The 21,722-nt window shown below is 39.9% G+C and overlaps 2 protein-coding genes across 4 annotated transcripts in view; one reads left to right on the top strand and one right to left on the bottom strand.

The window, feature by feature from the left end:
- ZGRF1 (zinc finger GRF-type containing 1) overlaps positions 1–19,646 on the bottom strand; it is a 31,476-nt gene extending 11,830 nt beyond the window's left edge. Inside the window, exons 1-17 of the mRNA XM_033159565.1 lie at positions 19,385–19,646; positions 17,615–17,669; positions 17,311–17,391; positions 17,147–17,203; positions 16,576–16,752; positions 13,703–15,869; positions 12,906–12,985; positions 12,149–12,265; positions 11,397–11,582; positions 10,582–10,717; positions 9,011–9,666; positions 8,176–8,308; positions 5,446–5,624; positions 3,911–4,098; positions 3,146–3,285; positions 1,604–1,750; positions 41–155 (exon numbers count right to left, since the gene is read on the bottom strand). Of these exons, the coding sequence (XP_033015456.1) occupies positions 41–155; positions 1,604–1,750; positions 3,146–3,285; positions 3,911–4,098; positions 5,446–5,624; positions 8,176–8,308; positions 9,011–9,666; positions 10,582–10,717; positions 11,397–11,582; positions 12,149–12,265; positions 12,906–12,985; positions 13,703–15,869; positions 16,576–16,752; positions 17,147–17,203; positions 17,311–17,391; positions 17,615–17,635 (4,580 nt within the window). The 5' untranslated portion in view covers positions 17,636–17,669; positions 19,385–19,646. The remainder of the gene's footprint in view (positions 1–40; positions 156–1,603; positions 1,751–3,145; positions 3,286–3,910; positions 4,099–5,445; positions 5,625–8,175; positions 8,309–9,010; positions 9,667–10,581; positions 10,718–11,396; positions 11,583–12,148; positions 12,266–12,905; positions 12,986–13,702; positions 15,870–16,575; positions 16,753–17,146; positions 17,204–17,310; positions 17,392–17,614; positions 17,670–19,384) is intronic.
- Positions 19,647–19,698: 52 nt separating this feature from the next.
- The window catches only part of LARP7 (La ribonucleoprotein 7, transcriptional regulator), a 28,544-nt gene continuing 26,520 nt past the window's right edge, over positions 19,699–21,722 (top strand). For 2 of the 3 annotated variants that reach the window (XM_033160104.1, XM_033160102.1), the window contains exon 1: positions 20,185–20,301. The gene's annotated coding sequence lies outside the window, so the exon portion shown is untranslated. Of the gene's footprint in view, positions 19,807–20,184; positions 20,302–21,722 lie in introns of those variants that run through there. The other variant, XM_033160100.1, reaches the window with a different exon arrangement.

The following is a 21,722-nucleotide window of genomic DNA, read 5'->3' as shown; positions in this document are numbered from 1 at the left end:
ATAAAAACTGAACTGAAATATAGATAGTAAAACTACCTACTTTGTTAGCAGATGCTCCATTATTGGTAAAGTGGCTGAACTGATGTTTTCCTCTATATTTCTCAAAGTTGTAAGCTCAGTGCTAGCATTGCAAACTAGCAAAGCATGTACAATCACTGAAGAAGAAGAAATGTTACAAGGAAGAAGAGTAACTAAATGTACTTGGCTACAGATAAGTAACACTTGCATGACTGTTTGCCCCCCCAGTAAATAGCAGACGTAGGGGAACTAATCCGGATTAAGGGCCCTGGCTGGAGAAGGGGCTTGGGGATTCAACTTTTTGACCACCTCTGTGATCTCAATATAGATTCAACTCCCTGTACCTACTATTGTACAGTGGTGCCCCGCTAGACAAAAATAATTCGTTCTACGAGTTTTTTCGTAGAGCGAATTATTCGTCTAGCGAAGCGGCAATGGAGCGCGGAGGTTTTCGCGCTAAAAAAAAAAAATCGTCTTGCGAAGCAGCCCCATAGACTTTTTCGTCTTGCGGGGCAGCTTCCGCTAGATGAATGGCGTTCGTCTAGCGGGTTTTTCGTCTAGCGAGGCATTCGTCTAGCGGGGCACCACTGTACTAGAAAAAGCTCCCATTCACACCAATGTAAGCTATTCTATTTCGATAAGGTAATTACTGTATAATATGTACACACCAAATAGAGTATGCTTTTTCACTGTGTTTTAAAACAAGGCTGTAAATTGTTTCATGCCATCTCTGTTGCAAGACTTAAATAAATTCTTTTACTTTTCTGCATTTCTCTGCCTGTTACAGTTGCACTCACTACTAATATGAACCCACATAGGAGGGTTCAAATGTTGCATTGTGATGCATCAGATACTGCCCACTAAGCGTCTCAGAAGCCTAACATTTCAGATTTTGAACGCCGAAAACCCGGAAGTAAATGCTTCCATTTTCAAATGTGCCTCTGAAGTCAAATGGCTTCCGCTGAGTTATTTTCAATTTTCTCAATTGAATTTGTTGACCATCCTTTGTGTTTTGGTTTTCGAACATTTTGGAAGTCAAATGGTCTTCCGGAATGGATTATGTTCGAAAATTGAGGTACCACTGTACTTAGTTCCCCTGTTTCTTTTATCTGTCACTGTGTATGCTATCCACACACTTTCAGCCATGTCTGTGATCCTACAACAAAGGTAGACAGTTGTGTTTCTACCCCATTCATTCTTACCCTATCTCCACCCCTACTTTCCTACTCTCCCCTAGCTACCAGATATCTCACTTTAGGATTAGTTAAATAAATGAAAACATTACTCAACTTTCAAGGGCCAAATATATGAATACTATTTAATAAGCTTTTCAAATTAACATTATTTCACTTGTAGCATCACATCTCTATGACGATTAAAAAATTGTTCTGGGCATTTCCTTCACTCCTATTAAATCTTTCATCTTGCCATCATTTCTCTTGGGCTTTCCCCCCTTTTGCATACCAAAAGTTTGAGAAATTGATAATTCAGTTTCATAGCATATTAAGAGTTGGCTGTATTTTGAATTTGAATCATCTGTACTAAGATGTTCATTAAAAAAAATAAATCCTCAGGACACACTTACTATTTGAGCGCCAGTTTGAGGGGCTGTAACCTTTGAGAGGTAACAACTCCAATTCATTGCTAGAGGATGGTCCGAAGAAAACACTGCTTGCGATGAAAGTATCCAGGGGTGCAAAGGTTAAAGTCTTGGAAACAACCCAAAGATCATCTGTCAACACATTAAATGAGTTTTATCAGTTGCATCAAATCACCAGCTTCTGAATGGACAAAATCAAATCTGGACTAAGTCTTTTGCAGAAAATAAGTTATGTCCCATCTTATTTTTTTACTTCCTAGTTCTGCTTGTTCCAGAGGAGTCTTGTGTGCTTTGCCTTCTTTAACTAAACAGTGTCAGGTACCTAAATTTTGGCTGCAGTCCTATGTATCCTAATGAACTAATGGGGGTTACTTCTGAATTGGCCTCCGCAGTCACTTACGGACTCATTGTTAAAACCGTGTTTATGGAAGACAATCTTACTCGGCTACGAGTGATCGCCAAAGAAGAAGAAATGCAGACTTCTGAATAGAAACACAGATTGTACAGTATATCTATTTTCATATTAAGTATTAAGTGTATTCTCAAGATTTCTATTTAAGGTTGTAGAGCTTTCCCTGAGGTTTGTTTTAATTTTTGTTTTGTGTGGCACTTTAATCTTGCACTAATGGGGGTGGGGGGTTATGACAACTGCCTACACAGGTTAATTTATAAAATGAAATTGAATTAATATGCAGATTACCCCCTTGCAACAATTACCCACTTTTTAACAAATCAAGGCATAAACAAAAGGACAATTCCAGGATATCAGGATTAATTCTAACAAAGTGACAGCCTTATCAATTATTTGATATATCTAGAATAGCGGTCCCCCCCCCCAAAAAAAACACGCTGCAACTGAAGATGTGCTATGCTAACTGTGGATTAAAGCTACAAAATCTATTAGTAACCAAAGTATCGAGGAGCTACAAGTGGTCTTCACACATCTCACTTTTCTGACACAGTCAGTGGTAAGTGTTCTCATGTATTCTCTTACATCTTATACTAAGATTAATTAGTATTACTTTCATCACAGGTGCTGTGTCATGAAATTGATATGGTATTCCTTTGAAAGCTGCATCCGTCTGCGGGAGAATCATGTGTCTTTTATAAAAAGGAAACAACCCTGTTCAAACTTAATTAGTAAGACATATTACCATATAATATTTGTTTGGTCACTAGAACTAGAAAGAGGACTGCCTATATAGTCTCAGACACCACTTTCCTAAATGAGTTCATTTCACTAGACAGAAGCAATATATAGCATAAAGGTTAGAGTACAGTGCCTTTGAACAGAAAACTATGTATGAGCTATATAAATCAGGCCACACTGGAAGTGGAAATCCTTTCCTCTATGCAAATCAACACCTTGAAAATGGATATATGTACATATATACACACATATGCAGTATTTCCAAAGACAAATCTTAATGTGAATATACTTCAAAATAACTGAGGCTCCTATGTGTAATATCAATGGTTTTAGTCAGGTTTTGCCCCGTTACAGTAAGATGACAAGAGTCCACCCACCCTTGCTGTATGCAGATGAGTGCTCCTTTCGGTTCAGCTTAAGATATAATTTGCTCTTAGAATCGCAATCAAGGTTCACATTTGCAATATTGAATTTCTTCAGTTTACCAAATTGTTTCCTTTGAATATCAAAGGCTTTCCTATTAAAAAAGAGAGAAATATACTGAATAAGACCATATGATTTCTGTGCTGCCTTTAGATTTGACACAAATACTCAAGGTGATTTACCAGAAGACTGCAAAAGAGTAAAAAAACAACAACAACTGAATTATGTGAACAACACATACCACATGCAATATTGATCAAATAACTACTAAACTCTTCATTGATATTAAGAAATGTTGATTTAAAAGCATCCAAATAGCTTCATACACTCAAGTTGTTTCAGGGAAGAATTTCTTGAACACCATGCTGCATAACAAATATTAAAGCTGAGGTAAAGTAACTCTATGAATCTGTGCCATTGCCTTGATCTTACTGGGTTTCACGCTACCTGCAGTGATACTCTCAGGTAATATTGGGTATGTATGTATATATATATATATATATATATATATATATATATATATATATATGTGTGTGTGTGTGTGCGCGCGCGCACACACACACACACTTTTGCGATGTGAAAAGGTCAAGTCTGAAGTAGCAGAGAACATTTGTGATCATTACTTTTTATAATAACCCTTCTCTAACAAAATGTGATGTCAGACCAGTAGCTCAATTTCTACTGAGCCAGGCAGTAATATTCATGTTTAGTTAACATACCTCATCAGAAGCTGGCATTCTTCATAGAGGGAAACATTTTGACTCCTGAGGTAGGTTCCAATACTCTTTGTGTCATGAAGTACAACACCAGGCCTACTTTCCGTCTGTCCAGGGTTTACATCCTCTAGCCACTTAAAAAAATCGCATCTATCACCTTTAGGAACATCACAAGCGTAGAAAAGGCGGCCCTAAAACAAAATGCAAGCCACACACACACACACACAAGCTAAGTTATGTGGAACAGGCTGACCAACCTATACCAGCTCGTTAAAAGTATTAAACTTCACTTCTGAAAAAGATTGTGAAAGTTAGGGTAAACTAAGCTTCATAGAGCCACGGTTCCTCACAAGCAAGATCAGTAACCATAGGAAACCTATTCCCTGTGGTGGCACCCATGAGCTGAAATTGTCTGCCTCTGTTGCACTGCTTCTGTTTAGCACTTTTATGTCTACAGTTTTGGCAGAGGTTTTCAACCTTTTGTAGTCCATAGCTCCCTTGACCAACCATATTCTTTCTGCGGCTCCCCTGTGGGATAGAGGGGGATCCCCACTTACTCGGGGGTTCCGTACCAGGGCATGTGTAAGTGGAAATTTCCATGTTCCACCCCTGCCCCTTTTCAGCACTGTTCTCGGCACACATGCATGTGGGGGAGCACGTGCCAATTGCATTCAAGTGGGGATTCCCCTGTACCTGGTTGTGTTGTTTCGTCATTTAGTCGTTTTGCCTATCATTTTTTTAAGGCTTAGAATCTGAGCAATACAGATCATTAGCCCACTTGCCTATGTCAATAACTTTCTGCAGTTTTATCCCTTTTCCACGATCCAGCCAAAGCTAAGCACTTTAAAGTTCTCATGTCTTGAAACCCATTCCCAATTCCCTTTGACATAAATGAGCCTTAAAAGAGCTTGACATTGGGTGGATAGTACTCTTGAAAAGTGATATCCCGTTAAGTTCTAGCTGCATTGATCAATGACTGAGAACACCCCCAAGATTAACAGATCCAGAAATAGCCCCCCCCCCCCCACTTTTTGGATGACACCCTGGGGGAAAAAAAATGTGTGATTGGAAGACGCCCAGAGTGGCTGGTGAAACCCAGCCAGATGGGCGGGGTACAAATAATAAATTATTATTATTATTACTGAAAACTAACATAACATATGCTTAACAGCTAAATAAACAAAACCAGGAATGTAACCCATTATTACATCTAGCTGTGCCATTTATTTTGAAACATGTTGCAATGAAATCAGGGGGACCTCAATCCAAATAAATTAGCATAGGAGTGGGGTACTACAACATCTCATTATTATGATGTCCAAAAAACCCCCACTGTCAGGGTAATTAATCATCTTTAATAATATTGATATATATTATAAAAATGTAAGCTCATTCATTAAACACAATTCTATATGCAGCAATTTAGATATTCTAACCATTCAGTTTTACAAAAATATATGGAATTATGTATGAAATGACCTTCAGCATGTATAGTAATATTTCTGTAGAGTACACTTGAGATTACTCAAGAAACTTACCTTATTTCGACCTTCTTTTTTAACCATAACAAGTTTACTCGCCATCTTGTGGTTGCAGAGTGGGGCTGAATTCTCTTGTCCTTGCCCTCTTTTCACTGAGGTATAGAAGGATATATCCACTCTTCCCAGAGCTCTGTGTAGTTTTTGCGACAGCTCAAACAGCAATATGTTTAAATGTTCTTTACACAAAATAAAAACAATAAAAAGTATTTTTTTTTTAAAAAAAAGTTCAATGTAGTGTAGAAAACCAATTAACTGTAAATACAATTCCTTTGTGTGTCAAATATTATTAATATGCGCTCCTCCAGAAATCTAACCAGTTTCTCACTGCAACTCTTTAAAGGTAATGGAATCACTTTTAAAATCTAGGCCTTTTTACTTCTTCCCCTTTCATCAATGGAAAGGTGATCATGTAAACAACGGTGAGTTTATTGCTAAAATGCACAGGTCTTTGGGAAAGGTAACGGAGAGGGTCATGACAGGAGAGTTGCAAGTATTCTTGAATGAAACTGATTATTTTCACCCACTTCAATCTTGGTTCGTCTTGTTCTAGAGCTGAATCAGCCTTGGTCACCCTAATGGATGATCTTTATCAGTTTATGCTTACTTGATCTCTCAATGACTTTTGATACATAATCTCTCAGCAGCTTTCGATTGCGTTGACCGTTAACCTGTTCTGTATTGGGAGCATTTTTACAGTGGTTCTAATTCCATCTTGCCAATCAGTTTCAGGTTGGATGACTTTTTCAACCCCATGGTACTTATGCTGCAGGATGCTGCCAAGATACCATCTCGTCCCCAACACTCTTCTATATGAAACTGTTGGGAGCAGTTATTGGATTTGCAGAGAGGTGTCCTCAATACACTGATAACTGGTTCTTTGTCTGTAACACCTGATTGAGAACAATCCCTGGATCAGTATTGGGAGTGCTCCTGGATTCATTCTGCCACTACAGGCCCAGGTGACCTCAGTGGGTAGGAGTGCCTTTTACCAGCTTTGACAATTAAGACTGCTATGGCCATCTCTGGACTGTAATAGCCTGACCATTATCTAGGTGTTGGTAACCACCAGTTTGGATTACTGAAATGTGCCATGTGGGACCATCTGTGGGGTTGGCTCAAGAAGCTGCAGCTAGTGCAAAATGGCTTGGCTGCTAACTGGGGCAGAATATCACCATCATGTTACACCACATCTGGAAGAATTGTACTAGTTTCCAGTTAACCACTGGGCTAAGTTCAAGGGACTGGCAGAAAGTCCTACACACCTGGGACCAGTGTACCTAAAAGATCATCTCACCCCTTATGTACCCAGCCAAGAAGTCAATTCTACACAGTGGCACCTCGGGTTACAAATGCTTCAGGTTACAAACTCCGCTAATCCACAAGTAGGGTTACGAACTTTGCCCCAGGATGAGAACGGAAATCGCGCAGCGGCGGCACAGCGGCAGTGGGAGGCCCCATTTGCGAAAGCACACCTCAGGTTAAGAACAGTTTCGGGTTGAGAACGGACCTCCGGAACATATTAAGTTCATAACCCAAGGTACCACTGTACTATGTAGGAATTGGGCCTTAATGTGGCAGCATCAACCATTGGAACACCCATTACATGAGAGACAGGTGCCTATTGAAGACCTTCCCTTTACAATAAGCCTTTTAATTGGAGAGTTTTGCCCCAGTCTGTACCTGTTTTGCACTTGATCTTGTTTTTAAATGTGGTTTTATTGTTGATGTTTTCATGGATAAATCAGTTCAGAATGTTGCATAGGAAGCAATTCATAAATGAAGTATGTAAATAAATAGTTACCACAAAGTGGCTCCCCAGAAATATACAACTTGTGAATTGTCTTCAGGCAGTGGCTGAAACACCCTGGAATTATTTGACCGTATAGTGATTGCTGATTTAGAGGAAGAATCAAATATGTTTTCCACAATTTTAGCTTCAGTACCTTGAACAATAGCAAATGTTTTGAAAGTTTCCCAAGCTCAGCAACTGCAATTCAACTACTCCCAGAGCACTGGTAATGAAGCATCTAAATAAAGCCAAAGTTCTGGATTCTGCTTATCCATGGTTTTGTGGCTTTTATAATTTTTTCTCAATCGTACTTCATATGTAACATACTGTATATTATGGGATCCTTGCTTCAGTCATGTACCTTTTGGTATGCCATTTGTTTGTCTCAAGGAAAACTACATATTATGCAGAGGATCCATAATTAGAACTCCTGACAGTCTTATTTGCACTTAAAAACAAATTTGTACTTAAATGTTGGGGTGAATAGCAATTATGGGAAACATAGTCCTTCTTCCCATTCTAAACTGGTCCCCTAAAAGTTTGTTAATCTTGGTTTGGGGGGGTCGGAAGAGAGAAATGCAGCTTGCAAGAAGCAATTTAGACGGGGAAAGTGGTATGGAACAAAGCAGTTAAACATCCTCTTCTCCAGCATTGCTTCTCCATTAAAATACAGAGACCATTTGAGTGCTTTTAACCAAAAATGAAAACAATGCACAGAATGGTACAGATGAGATTTTCTGAGATGGTGCAATTTAGACTGCACAGGCAACCACAGAGGTGGCTGAGAATGTGGTTTTGAAGACCAAATCCATGTTGCAACTGTTGAAAAAACTGTTATGAGGACGCTCATTCAATATTTTATCTCAGATTTTGTTGCCCCCTAAGAACAACCATCAGTGAATGTACTGCAATGTGGAAATTAAAGGTGTTAGTCATACCCATCAAAGCAGAAGTAAAAACCTGCTTATAATGTGCAGGAGACTGAAACTCAGCTGGGATATACATCTGTCTCTTAGGAACAATGGTAGAGTTCACCATTTCTACACTGGGAAAGAACAATTCAGAGGTGTTCTGAAATATAAATAAAAGGTATGCATGTAAAATCATATTTCCTTTCCATCTGATTTAATACATGGGTAACATATATTCAGGCATATTATATTAGAATTAGAGCATTGACCACCCTCTTATTCCACACTGAAATTAAATATCCCACAAACTGCAATCATGGGGATATTTATAGATTTCATGTTTGCATTCTTACTGCCTATTTACTTCTCCATTCCATTAGCCTAACATCTATAGTAACAAGAGAAATAAAACATCCCAAGGACATGTGGGCCCCTTCATTTCTCAGAGCCACAGTGAGTGATGGGGTGAGCAAAGACTTGTCGCCATAGCTGTGGGAATACTACTGCTATGGCAACAGGTTTTCAGCTCTCTTCAATACATCTCCACCTGCAGGATGTCTTGTGAATATCAAAGGGGACTCTTGTGAGATTGCTCTGTTTGCAGCACTACATGACAATGCATATACAAGGAGAGACAGTTCTATAGTGAAATATTTTTTGATGTAGACAATAAAATGAAAGATCAGGGTTGATTTCCTTTATATATTTCAAATTGAGCCATAAATGCTATTTGAATATGTAAAAAAACAAAACAAACTACTTTATAGATGAACATATGACTAAACTATCAAATATACACAACTATTTTTGGAGGCTGCTTTGGCAAAATCTATTCCTAAGACTTTTGTGAACAGTTATATACCTTGGTGTGTCTGGTTGAACTGTGGCAATTCAGCTGACCTAGCACCTTTAGTCCTTCCTCAGTGGAAAAATTCTGATTTAAGTGCAGAGAAAGTTTCTGTCCTTCTGAAACAGAATCTTGGCTGCTAAAGTTTCGCTGCTGTTTACAAAGCACGGTTTTCAGCATCTGCAGATGCCCAAAGTCTGGAGGGATTTCATTGATGGCATGACTCCAACCTTCTCCTATGTCATGCAGTGGCATTCCAAAGGCACTCTCAGCTCGGATGTCATCAGTCATGACCACTTCGCTGCTGTTTTGAGTTCTCAAGTCACTATGAGTTGTGTTTTGGTACTTCTGCCACTTGCTTTGTCTCTTTTGTTCTGATACATTAGGGAATGCAGACTGTGTGATCACCCCATGTCTTTCTTCTCTACACTTTTCATGCACAAAGGTTTCACACATCCTGTCCTCAGGCCCTAATATTTTTGACTTGCCATATATGCTTACTCCCGAGAAACCAAAGGACTGCTGGCCTCGCTCACATGTCTTTACACTGGAATAAACTAAGTCAGGAACTTCTCCATCTACAGGTACAGTCACAACTGGAGTTCGTGCTCTAAGGGGTAGTAGGAGTATCGACATATCATCATCTTCTGGGCAGCTGGACTCTTCCATCCCTATGAAATAGAGTTTTAGAAAGTGTCAATATTCAAAACAATGTCTTCCCCCCAAGTTTCCTGGGCGCTCTACTCCAATTTCCTTAAATCTTGACTTTTCTACAGCAAATATTTTGGCTGTATTTGCATTTCTTACTCAAAAGATTAAGACAAACATAGCATAGCCAGTTAACTGAGAAAAGGTTCTTGGTGTGGATATTAATGTGTATCTCAATTACAGTGGTACCTTGGTTTTCAAACAGAATGCATTCCAGGAGTCCATTCGACTCCCAGAACTGTTCAAAAACCAAAGCGCAGTTTCTGATTGGCTGCAGGAATGTCCTGCAGCCAATTGGAAGCTGTGCTGGACATTCGGCTTCCAAAAATCGATCAAAAACTGGAACAGTCACTTCCGGGTTTCGATCATTCAGGAGTCGATTTGTTCGGGAGCCAAGGCTTTCGGCTTCCAAGGTATGACTGTATTCTACCTGGAACAGCTCTGTGCTGATAGTCATACCTCAGCCAGAGATATTCAATGATATACAACACAACAGAGGAAGGTTTCAGAAGGATGGGGTGGGGGAAAGGGGTCTCCTTCCTCCTTTCACCAACTCATAAAGGACTCCTTTCCAAGAGTGGCTGAGATCCTAAACAGGAACACTCTTGTTATGAGCTGGGGATACATCAACAATTCTAAGTCAGAAAAACAAGTCCCACTGTCTAAAAGCTTACAATATGTACATGTAATCAAAGCAGGCTGACAGTGCTCAGAATGTTCATATTATCTCATTGTAATGCTATAAAAATCTGAAATCTATCACTCTGGTATCCAACACTAGCAAGCCAACTTTTGCAAGAGGGTGCCTACTCCCCCCCCTCCGCTATGTCTGCTGGCACAACCATTATTTACAGCAATAACAAACAAAACATTCTTACGGAAAAAGCTTTTTGCATTGTCCATAGGTAAATCTGGAGATACCCTTGTCACCAGGAAATTGTTTTCTTCTGCTTCTATCACTGCCTTTTTAATGCTTGAATTTGGAGGAAAGTGGCAGTCAGGAGGCTGTGAAGTCTGCAGAGAAACAATTGTAAAGCTAAAAAATCAAGCACACCCAGTTAAATGCACTTAGATCTTTCACATTACTTTTAATTAGGAAAAAAACAAAAACAAAGCAATGATAATGAATGATACCCAAACATCACATGAGCAGGCTTCTGGTCATGCAGCAGAAATTTCAAACAATGCTTTACAGAGTTTCAAGTGAAAGAAAGAAAGAAAGAAAGAAAGAAAGAAAGAAAGAAAAGAAAGCAGGGTCCTTTATCCCCCAAACAGGAGAAAATCTAAAATCAACACAGGGAAAGATAACAAAATGGAAAGAGAATCAAGCCTAGGAAATGACAAATGTGAGCAGGTACAGTTACACCTACGGTAATTGTTTTTGGCTACCCCATGAAAATGCAGACTAAACCAGGGTTTGCAGAAACAGTGAATTTTAAAAGGTGGCACCATGTACATATTAAGGAAGATGTTTAATGCACCAGAAGGACCAAGGGAATGAAGTATATGAACATGTTTTCAGAGAAGTCATTAGAAAGATTTATGTCAGCAATGGGCAAACTGAGGTCCTTATTTGCAACTTTCATGTAGTCTTTTAAACCATGTTTATGGTCACTTAATAAATTATTTCACATTTTTGCAATATGTTCATTGATTAAGTAAAGCTTTCTAAAAAAAGCATTCTACAGTTTACCTGAATAAAGCCAGGCAGCACAGGGCTGCCTAGTTCTTGGGCTGAGAAAAAACAGCCATCCTTTGTAGCAAGTTCAAATTCTGTCATATCAGCCTGTGGATCCCATCTAAGATGTGAAGAGGGTACTCTCATCATTATCTCACTAGCTGCAGATCCTCTCACTTGGTACCCTTGAAATTCAACTAGCTACATATATTTAAGAGATAGATTAATAAAAGGAAATCATAGGAGAACAAAGAACCACACTTTAGCACAAAGCATTTGTTGCTTGGGCCTGCCATTTTTGGTACACCAGCCAAGAGCCAACAAGCCTGAGTTTTGGGCCACTCAACAGATCCATATTCCAGCCCCACCCCAGGGCTTTCTACTCATCTCTGCTGGATGAGAGAAGCCTAACAACTATTCTAAGCAAACCTCAGCAATCAATACATCAGAGGTTAGGAGGACATCCCAAGAATACTTATTCATTATACCACTGAAAATTAGCCTTCAGTGATAAAATAAGAGATGAGATGGCAACTTTAATGCTGTCAATGAAGAGTTAGTACCCAGGATCCAAAAAGCTTGTTTAGGTGTGCACAGACTGTGGAACTTTTTACTTCTTATTGCTGAACGCCTGGCCCTCCAGGCCATATTACAAACTGCTGTTTAAAAATTCCAGTTTCAAAAGTAGTCTGAGAAACACAGGTCCTGAGGTGCATGGAAGCAGTGAAAGTTTTGGGGGTGCTGGCTGTGGGAGGTTTTCCAAGTCATCTCTTTGTAAGCTGTACTTTCGTTTGACTGTCAGCCACTTCAAAAGGAACCTGGTCATGTAGCCCGCTTACTGTAGCTGCTGTGGGCTTCTCTGCATCAGTGTTTGAGGAAGCATTCTGGAAATGATCAGAAATGGATAAAGAGAAGGATGCACCATTCTGTACTTAACACAGCCTCATTTTGCAATGTGGTGATATAATACAACCAGCTCATTGCCTTCAGAAAGCTGAATGACAATACAATTTCTTAAAGCAACTATATATGAGCAAAAGCCCCACAAATCTGTTTTACATCTGTGTAAGAAAAATGAATTTCCATACTGGAGTAGAGCAAATGCTCTATCTTGTCCTGTGTGCTTTACCTACTGCAATCCTCTCCCAAAAACAATCTCATCTCAAAATTTTCTTTAACACGATGATATAGTGAACTAATCAAATGAAATACCGGTACTTTTTCCAATACCCACAATTTATTATGATTACTATTACTTTTATTTTTATTTTTTTATGCCCCAATAAGTGTGTAGGAGTGTTGGCAATTTTTACTCCATCTCACAAAACTTGCTGTAGAGGGCCTCTGACTCTCTGCAGCCAGTTCTCAGGCGTTCAGAGGGGGTGGCTGTTGATAGGAACACAGAAGACGACAGTGAGGTGGAAAATACATACAAGTAGATGGGCCTTCAGCTTGTGCAATGGGATACAGTATTTACAAACGGTAAAAGCTATTATTGATGAATTACAAAAGTCCAAAGGTTACCATTTTAGGAGAACCAGAATGCAGGCAAGATGTTATCTGCACATCTTCAGAAAGGGGAACTTCAGGAAACTGTTGCATAGCTACGAAAGAGAGAAAAGCACAACAAACCTCAGTCATGAAGCTAGTTCAACGATAAAAAAATTGAAGATCTATCTTGCATTCAAGTTGAATGATATTTTCAAAGTCAATGCTATTGCTTATAGGAATGTTAGGTGCTAACTACACATATTTTATTTTAGCATAATTAGCCACATCAGTGACAAACATGCTGTAAAGAAATTCATTGGTCTTGTTTTGATGTTACCGTAAATCATATCTATTTACCATGAAGTTTCCGGACTTGGTTTTTTGCTCCTCCCCACAAGTGCATGAAAAAAAACCAAATCATGATTCCCTAGCTTACCATTATGTCCAAAGTGGTTTGCTTCACCCAAACTACTATTGGAAAGCCAATAACAAACCTTGGGTATAGTGTGGTTTGTTTGGAGCAAAACAAAACATGATCTCACCATGGACAAGACATTTCCTTAGGAATGCTCAATGGAGGGATGATGGGAGTTGGAAGTCCAACAACACCTGGAGGGCTACAGGCTCCCCATCCCTATTCTAAAGTAAGGTATTATCTCTTTTATTTCAGGATAATCAAGGAGACTGTTTCACATGCAGAACAAAACTGCTTTTGACAATGAATTAGCTCTCCTTACATTTCCATACTAGAAAAATGAACTAGGAAAACCAGTAGAAAAGTACAATCAATAATTCAAAACAAAATTCTAAAAAAAATAGAAGCTAATAACCTTCAGGTCCTGTTGGCTCCTGTTTTTTTCTTAGTCTCTCCCTCGGTAGCAAAGAAGTACTTTCCTCTATCATTTGCAGGCTTTCTAAGGCTGTGCTATGTTCTGTAAGTGATTTTAACAGGCTGAAACCATTTATCAGCTGGGGAAGGCTTGAAGAGTCAAGTGAAGATTCAACACAAATAGAGTCCTTTCCATCATATTTACTGAACTCGTTAAAAAAATCCAAGTTATTCACTGCATTTTCATTTTGATCCATTTGTGATTCATCTGAAGTCTCACAAGTTAAGGGATGAGCGGGTTGCCTCAAATCCAGATTTTTTTCTGAAGCAGCATCATTTTTGTCTGAAATATACTGAGGGGAACCATGAGAAATATTGCATTTTTCAGTGAGGACTAGCAAATGATTGCTCTGTTTCATGTTGTTATGACAAATACCTAAGGAACTAGGTTGGGAATTACCTGCTCCAACCTCAATACCTTCTTCATTACTTTTGCCCACGAGGCAACCATATAAAATAGCAGGAACATTCCCTTTTCCAAGATGAGTTGTTGGATTATGATACTCACTATCATTCGCATCACAGTCCATATCATTCACCATTAACAAGTCTGTACCAAGATCTCTGTGATTACCTATATTTTGGATACTTATTGCATTTGTCTCTACCTTTTCATCAACAATTATAGCCTCTGAATGTGGCAGCTTTTTAAGAAATGGAAGAGTTGTACAATTCCCCTCCTTCTTATTAGGTTCCACAGATATTTCATCACAAACTTGCAGCGACTGGCATTCTGAGACATAATTCACACCTCCATCTTGCAGAAATGTGGGTTGCACATTATCTTCCCCTTGACTACTACAAGCTTTTATGTTACTGTTTACTTGAACACCAGTCTTAAGTGGTGCTTTGGTTCCCTCTTTAAAGCATGCTGAACCTTGTGAAAATGTGTGGTTGGTATGAAGTTTTCCATCCTCTGTGTCACTAAACTCTAGTGTATCCAACAGATTGAAGTTAACCTCTATAAATTGCTTTTCTGTGTCACCAAACTCTCCATCTGCAGCGTCACCAAACTCTCCATCTGCAGAATTATTTGAGAAACGTTCAGAACGTATTACTGGAGAAGATTCATTTTGCGGCTGATGACAAAACCCATCCAAATTATCAATCTCTGTGCATTTATTGGATGTGGAGAGTTTATCAGCATCACAATCTGAGTAATTCATACTACCAACAGATGACAAAACTGTGCCATGCTCTTTCCACACGATTGATTCAGCTGCTACAATACTATGTGGTTGGTATTTGACAGAACTATTACTGACAGGAGACATATTGATTTCCAAGGAAACAGGCACTTCTGGAATTTTTTTATGGTCCTCAGTGTATTGGCTCCTATTATCAGTGCCATCCTCCTTCAAGTCCTGAAGATCACTAGCATTCTTATCATTGTATTCTCCCTCAAGTTTGTCAGAAGACTTTTCAGCTAAAGACGATGGCAAATATATATCCCATCGGCTTTTTGTTTTTACATTTTTTTCTGAGAAATGCAGTGGCATTATGTATTTAATGGTTTCTTTGGTTGTGTTGTTTGCAGAGCCCAATAGAGGTGCCATTTTTTCTTTGAAGAAAGACTCTGTGCTTCTTGAGGATTCAGATAAAAGTGAGCCTTCCTGATGAAATTCTGATTTCATCAATGCTGGTGATTGATTTCCCAATGATATATTAGTTTCATCCTCTGAAACTGTAGAATGTTTTTGTCCCCCGCTCAGAATTGCTAAGATTTGTGCTTTACTCCTGGCATTCTGCAAAACTGCCACACTGCTACTTGCATGGTAGATTGATTTGCCCATTCCATTATCCAGTTGAAATCCTGGCTTCAAATATTCAGCATCTTCACCATCAGTACTATGGATTCTACTTTGTACCAATTTATGAGTAAAAGCGGGTGGAGTGACAGAATCAGCATCTGAGCCATTCACTTTGAAAGCGTTCTGATTCAATTCTGAGTGTAACTTAGACTTGTAGGGGACAGAAAATAAAGGGGAACTGGCATAGAACTGAGAAGGGAAGGATGAACGAGGATCCTTGGATGAAGGTGATTCTACTGCTGCAGATACTTCCATTGTTGTCATTTTCTTTTCCACCTGCCGTGGCCCTTGGAAACCCTAAAGAGAGAATATTTTCAATTTGTGGGAAGTTTAACAACTGAAGTTTTAGAATTAAGAATCAGAGATATGTACTATATTTCTGTATTTATTATGCAATATTTTACTGAATCGCTAAACTAAAAAGACTTAAAAGCATGTGTTTCTTATGTAACAAAATCTGAATACATCTAAGTAGGATAAAATAACTTTTACAATCTTCTTAATAGTAAAGAGCCCCCCCCCCACCTGAGCCCATGACACAATGATGTGCAGTTCCATGTATTATATGGATTTTACAACCCAAGAGGCACATTCCCCCAAGATTAACCTTCAGCCAGCAGTGGGCATCGTCACCCCATTCGATTAACCAGTGTCCACAAAGCACTTCCTACTCTATAGCTGATGCATCTCCTTGCACAATTTGCTTCCATTTACTGTGTTTCACTCACCTGATTATGCTTTTATATCTACTGGTGTTAGCCAAGTGACTTGGAACACCTTATATTGTAACACACTTTGTACTTAAGAGGCTAGACATAAAAATGATCATCTATGAAACTGTCACATGCAGTTCAAATAGTAAAAAACCAGAGGTTTTTTTTGCTCCCCCCCCCCCCAAAAAATAATTCTAACTAGCTATAGATCTCTATCACTCTCACTTATTCAAAAGGCTTCCTTCTACAGTGTGTGAGTGTAAAAAGGAGAGGGAGAAAGAATGACATACAGTATGTTTTCGTTTTAGGCCAACTGGCAGACGCAGAGATGAAGAGGCAGAATGATTTCTTATTAACACTGGTACTTCTGTATTCTTTGGCTGATCACTAAAACTAGTTTCAGAAGTTTTCTCAGCTTCAACCGTGATTAAATATTTCTCACTTTCTAAATCATCTCCTGGCTTTACCTAAAGAGAGAAATATGCAGTAGTGAGTATATATGAATGCATACTGAATGCATTAATACAACTTCCACCATTTCATTATATATGCAATGTGTATATATACCAAATTGAAGGTTTGAAGATTTCATTTCCTCCTTCATCCTCAACAATGGAGAAAAAGAAAGCTTCATCCCCACCCACACCTATCCCTGAGGAGGAAGGGGGTGAAAGGATATCAGTGCCTGCTGCTGCTGTACAAAGGACCAGGAAGATGACTGCAAAAAAAAAAAAAAAAACGCTGCATTTTTTCCTGGCACTTTGCACAGCAGAGTTTGGATCAACTAAACAACAAGTAACCTGTCTTCCAGAATTGCTAATCAAGTAAAAAAATAAAATAAGGAAAACAAAAAGCATGTACCTGGAACTTCACAAATATGCTATCCAAAACCTGTCCTTTGTCATCACATAAAGTTGCCTGTATTACAGCAGAAAGAAAAACAGAAGAATGGTACTTCATTGAGCAACAAAATAGTAACACCCACAGATGGTATCAGTATAATACTTTATTAAACAATATTTTACCTTATTGCCCCCTAGAGGGGACTTCAAAATTCCGTCTTGCCACACTTTAGATTTTTTAGTCTTTTGGTGTGTGTATAAAACCTGTTTTGATATATAAATAAATGTTTCAGTGACATTTCAAAATTAATTTTATTATATTTCATCGTATTATATTTTTAATTTATGATTGTGAGCCATCTTAGAGGGCTTTTCTGGGGCTGAATGGAGTGACAAAGATGTTTTATTATTTATAAAATGCCCTGTCATCCTGATGTATGTGGAATATTGTTATATATAATATATTGTTGAAATATCAGAAACTCACAGTAAATTCTTGAGAAGCCATCACAGCTGGCTTGCACTTCCAAATTTTATACAACCTGAAAGAAATAATATCCTGTTTAAAGCAATTGAACTTAATGTCCAGAAACCACAGACACACATGCATCCCCTTTTAAATAAATATTTCCTTTAACTCATTCCATAACCCCTTAACTGCAATCCAAATTCCTTGAAGTTAAAAAAGCAATTTAAAATACAATCTCATTTATGTCTTCTCAGTGTAATCCTATATATGTCCATTTTTCAATGGAGCTTAGTTCCAGTTTAATTTGTAAATGACTTATACCTTAGTAGTTAAGCATGAGACATTCACCAGCTCTATCAACAACTGATCAACAACAGACTCCTAGTTTAAAAATTAATGTTGAGCTTTGCTGATTTTAAAGATTCTACAGTAATCTAAAGCAAAGTGTTTTCTTTCAGTTAGCCTCAATTCCATACAACTACCACAAGGCGTCTCACATTTCAATACGTTTCTCTTAAAAAACATTAAATCTGAAAAATGATATTTTGATTAATCTGCTAACTAGTTGAGTTCACTGACCACAAATCTAAAATGGGAAGAATCACTTCTAATGAGAAATATCATTTATATATATATTTTTAAAAATCATCCAGCGCTGATACCATTAATGTATACAGTATGCACCTGTCTTTCAGGCAATGAATTAACAAGTCCTCCCATTCCGCCGCCCCCCCCAAACAAGGACTATCAGCAGCAGGCAAAAAGGTTTCTTTTGGGAACAAGGGAAGTGAGAGCTCAGCAAAGTCCTGAGCCCTTGCTGAAATCAATGTTATCACACACTTATCTCCTCTAAAACAGGGATCAACAGACTGCAGGATGTACTAGTATAAAATAAAGGACCCTGCGATCCATCAGCGAGAGACAGGTGCAAAATACATACACTTAGAATTCTGGAACTCTAAACACATACTGTAGATTTGTTTTGACCAACTGGATGGAGTTTACAATACTTTTGTCATTTCATTAGTATAATTGGGGAGGGAGGATCGTTTTGTTGTTGCTACTGCCAAACAATTAGCATTAGAAAATCTTACCAATCTACTTCAAACCGCCCAGAGATCCCAGCCAACCTTCTGCCCACCCTTCTCCAACTCCAATACTCATTTTTATGTTTTGAAACTGTTTTAAAAACGCTCAAGCAGTTGAAAAATATATTTAATAAGGGGGAAAAGATGGGGCAGTGCGAGTAAAGGGTAGCACTATCGTAGTGCTTTTCTCAGGCCTTGCCGACACTCTGCCTCGTCCCACCCCATTCTAGTAAGCAAGTGACAGCACTGTCACAGCGGGGGCTTCACAGCTGCAGCACTGTGCCACATCTGCCATTTCGTTATTTTATTATTACATCTACATCCCAGCTTTCCTCCAGTGAATTCAAGGAAGCGTAAGTCATTCTCTCCCCCTACTCGCTTCCTTTCTCTCTCTCTCTCCTCACAACAATCCTGTGAGGTAGGTTAGGAGAAGTAATAATGACACCCTATGTTCTTGGGGAGGGGGGTTATTGGGTTGTTGTTTTTATTTTGATTATGTATTTCGTGGTTTTATATATATTTTTTGTTCTGTGAACCGCCCTGAAACCTCCGGGTATAGGGTGGTACTATATATAAATTAAATTAATAAATAAACCTGGCCCGCCCGCCCCCCGAAGTCGCTGTCCCCGGCCGGCCACCCTCGACAAAAGGCGAACGAGGCTTCCGAGCCCGGCTGCCTTAAGAAAAGAGAGCGACTCACTCGCGAGCCCTGACCGCAGCCGCGCGCTTCGGCCTGGCTCGCTCTCCCGCCCACACCCGACGCAGTTTCTCCTCGTTTCTGAATTTTCCCGCTCGGCCGCCTGACGACGATGACGCCCTCTCCGCGCGACGCGAGGGTTAGCCGAGAGCCTAACGCCGAGGAGCGTCTCCAATGCCGTCAGCCAATGGCGAAGCGTTCATCATAGAGTCGGCGCGGATAGAGCGGGCGCCATAGGAAACGTCGCCTTGCCCCACCCCCAGAAGGTAAGAGAAATAAATAGGTGATAGATCCACGCAGCAGAGTGAGGTTTTAAACTGTGAGAGGGGCCCCGCTGAACTGAGAGGAGCTTGCTTCTGAGTAAAACGTGCATAGGATTGTGACTGTCGGGATGAGTACCTCTGAGCACTTCCACTGCTAGGAAGGTATTGAGCGTCGTCGCTCTAATGTGAATTTGTGCAGGATTATGCGGTGAGACAAAAACAGCATCTCCGTCTGCAGTATTCTGGACATAAAACCAAATGGGTTAAAGGTCTCTATGAAAGGTTTTGCGCTGTAATTTGCATTGGAATTGTATAGGATAGGAAAACGTGAAGGGCCTTCTTTTTAAAAATTTTATTTATTGGAGGCTTGGTGTCAGTCTACCCTTTCTTCTTCTCTGCGAACAAGACGACGACCGCCTTCGCGCAAGCATCGTGCGCGCGCCTGCGCAGAGGCGAGCTCCCGGTAACCAATAGGGCCGTAGAAGGCCGAGGTGAGCCGCGCATTGCGCGAGAATTTAACAGTACAGCGTGACAGAGGAGGGGGTGGGGTGGAAGGCAGAGGAGCGTCGCTCTTCCACGCTTTAGAAGCGGTGTTTGTTCCTCGTGTGCGTGTGTGTGACGTTGCTCCGCATCTATCACCCTGTCTCGGGGTATCAGGTCAGTCCCGAAGCGGGTTGAGCGCTAAAGAGGCGGGTTAAAACTGGAGTCGCTTGAACCGTTCTTCCTCATTTTAAAAGGACTCGGGTCGTTGCAGTGACGTTCGCGCATGCGCATGCCATGTCCGTGTTGCTTTGAAGAATAACGTTCATCGGGTGCTGCGTCACGCGCGGGGAGGGGGCGGGGCGGCCGGAATGTGGCTCGCCGTCGTTCTTAAAGCTGAGGAGACGCGAGGTGGGCGCGTCACTCAGGTGCTTTTCTGGTCGTATCGTCGCCTGGTCGCCCGCCCTTCTCTCGCCTTGTGAAGCGCAGAGTTAATGATACACAATATGCTAATACAATACCTACCTGGCTTGTGGCAATGTACTCTGGTCCATGGGGTCACAAAGAGTCGGACACGACTGAACAACAACAACAACAATATGCTAATACAATACTGATTAAAGAGCTGTTAACTATATTCTGCTTTTTCTCCAAGGAGCTCGGGTTTACACGGTATATGGCACCGCCACTGTTTTTTCCTCACAAACAGCCCTGAGAGGTAGGCTCTAGGCTAAGAGATAATGACTGGTTTTAAGATTATCCAGTGAGTGGGAATCCGAACCTGGCTCTACGCAGCCTAAAACAGATGCTTTTAAATCATCTGGCTCAGTGGGAAACAACAGCAATCTCAACGTTTCTACATCCGGAGAGCCCCCACCCCCCGGGAAAAAAATCACGTATAACAAAGCCATAATAATGTTTGCTCAGAAATAAATGCTGCTGTGTCTTGTGCGGCTTGACTCCTGAGTAAATGTGCATGAGTTTTGTAGCATTTCTTGTTATCCGTTAGGAGTGCAATCCTAAGGCAGGGAAAATTGAAACCAAAGTTGATTGAACTGCGCTCCAGTGCCCTACCTGGCGTGTGGCAATGTGGATGTGGGGTTGAATAACTGCTTTTGTATTTTTCTGTTTTGCGGAGTATTAAAAAAATAAAAATCCCTACTATTGAAATGGGTGGGGGTGGGGAGAGAGAACAAGTATGAGCAAGACTAATTGTGCTTCTGTGGTACACAAACCGTCAGATCTAGGTGAGGAAGTTACTAACAAAGATTAGAATTAGTCCCTTATTCCAGTGCCGTTTCCCACAAAAAAGGGAAGGTTGACAGCTATGCTCCTCCTTGATATATTGTCAATTGTTTGTCGTGGTTTTTGATACTTCTGTAGTTTTGACTCTTCTGTAGTTTTGATCCAAAGCTCCTGGTGTCTGCCATTTGGTGCATTCAGTTTTTACGTACATGGTTTGCCCAACTTATTTTGTTGAGGGAGTGGGAACAGGTCTTGGTGCATAAAAATCTATTTCCACCTATCAAATGAATATCCAGCAATTTATTATCAAACAATATTTTGTCTAACATAAAAACTGCATCCTACTATCAGAC

Source organism: Lacerta agilis, chromosome 9, assembly GCF_009819535.1.
Source record: "Lacerta agilis isolate rLacAgi1 chromosome 9, rLacAgi1.pri, whole genome shotgun sequence".
In the NCBI taxonomy this organism is placed as follows: domain Eukaryota; kingdom Metazoa; phylum Chordata; class Lepidosauria; order Squamata; family Lacertidae; genus Lacerta; species Lacerta agilis.
Note: the sequence above shows the minus strand (reverse complement) of the source record. Positions and strands in the feature narration are given on the sequence as shown.